The sequence below is a fragment of the Gekko japonicus genome, unplaced genomic scaffold, assembly GCF_001447785.1.
Source record: "Gekko japonicus isolate JY-2015 unplaced genomic scaffold, Gekko_japonicus_V1.1 scaffold784, whole genome shotgun sequence".
NCBI classification, from domain to species: domain Eukaryota; kingdom Metazoa; phylum Chordata; class Lepidosauria; order Squamata; family Gekkonidae; genus Gekko; species Gekko japonicus.
This window is the reverse complement of record NW_015164207.1, coordinates 420,329-420,876: the sequence shown is the minus strand read 5'-3', so window position 1 is coordinate 420,876 and position 548 is coordinate 420,329. Positions and strand designations below refer to the sequence as shown.

Below are 548 nucleotides of genomic sequence, written 5' to 3'. Positions count from 1 at the left end.
CCTCCCTCCCTCCCGCCCGCCAGCTGCTCGTTTCCCTTCCCTCATGTCTCTCTCTCTCTCCCTCCCTCTCAGGTGATCAATTTCACGATGCCCAACACCACGAAACATTACGTGCACCGCGTAGGGCGTACGGCACGGGCAGGGCGCGGGGGCCGCTCCGTGTCCCTGGTGGGGGAGGAGGAGCGCAAGATGCTGAAGGAGATCGTCAAGGCGGCCAAAGCGCCAGTCAAGGCCCGGGTGCTCCCCCAAGGTGGGTGTGTGGGGGGGGCAGGGGCCTTGACTGGCGCTTTGGCCGCCAGACTGTGCTTGCGGGTCCCTTGGGAACCAGAGGAGGAGGGGGGGGTTGGCGGAGTGCTCGGGAAGGTTTGCCGCGTCCTCCCTGGTGACCAGCAGGCATCTCAGCCTTCGTTGGAGGAGGCTTGCCTGGGGCACTCTGGCATTTGGGCACGACTCCGTGGGTGTTGCTGGTGGTGTCCCACCTCCCCAGGCCAGGGGGGGGGGGGCTGTGGAAACCCTGGGGACCCCAGTCCCCTCCCCCCCCTCACACA

At 67.2% G+C, this 548-nt stretch overlaps 1 protein-coding gene across 1 annotated transcript in view; it reads left to right on the top strand.

Annotated features, from left to right (window-relative positions):
- DDX27 (DEAD-box helicase 27) overlaps positions 1-548 on the top strand; it is a 12,728-nt gene that overhangs the window by 9,929 nt on the left and 2,251 nt on the right. Inside the window, exon 10 of the mRNA XM_015408419.1 lies at positions 73-258. Coding sequence (XP_015263905.1) covers positions 73-258 — 186 coding nt within the window. The remainder of the gene's footprint in view (positions 1-72; positions 259-548) is intronic.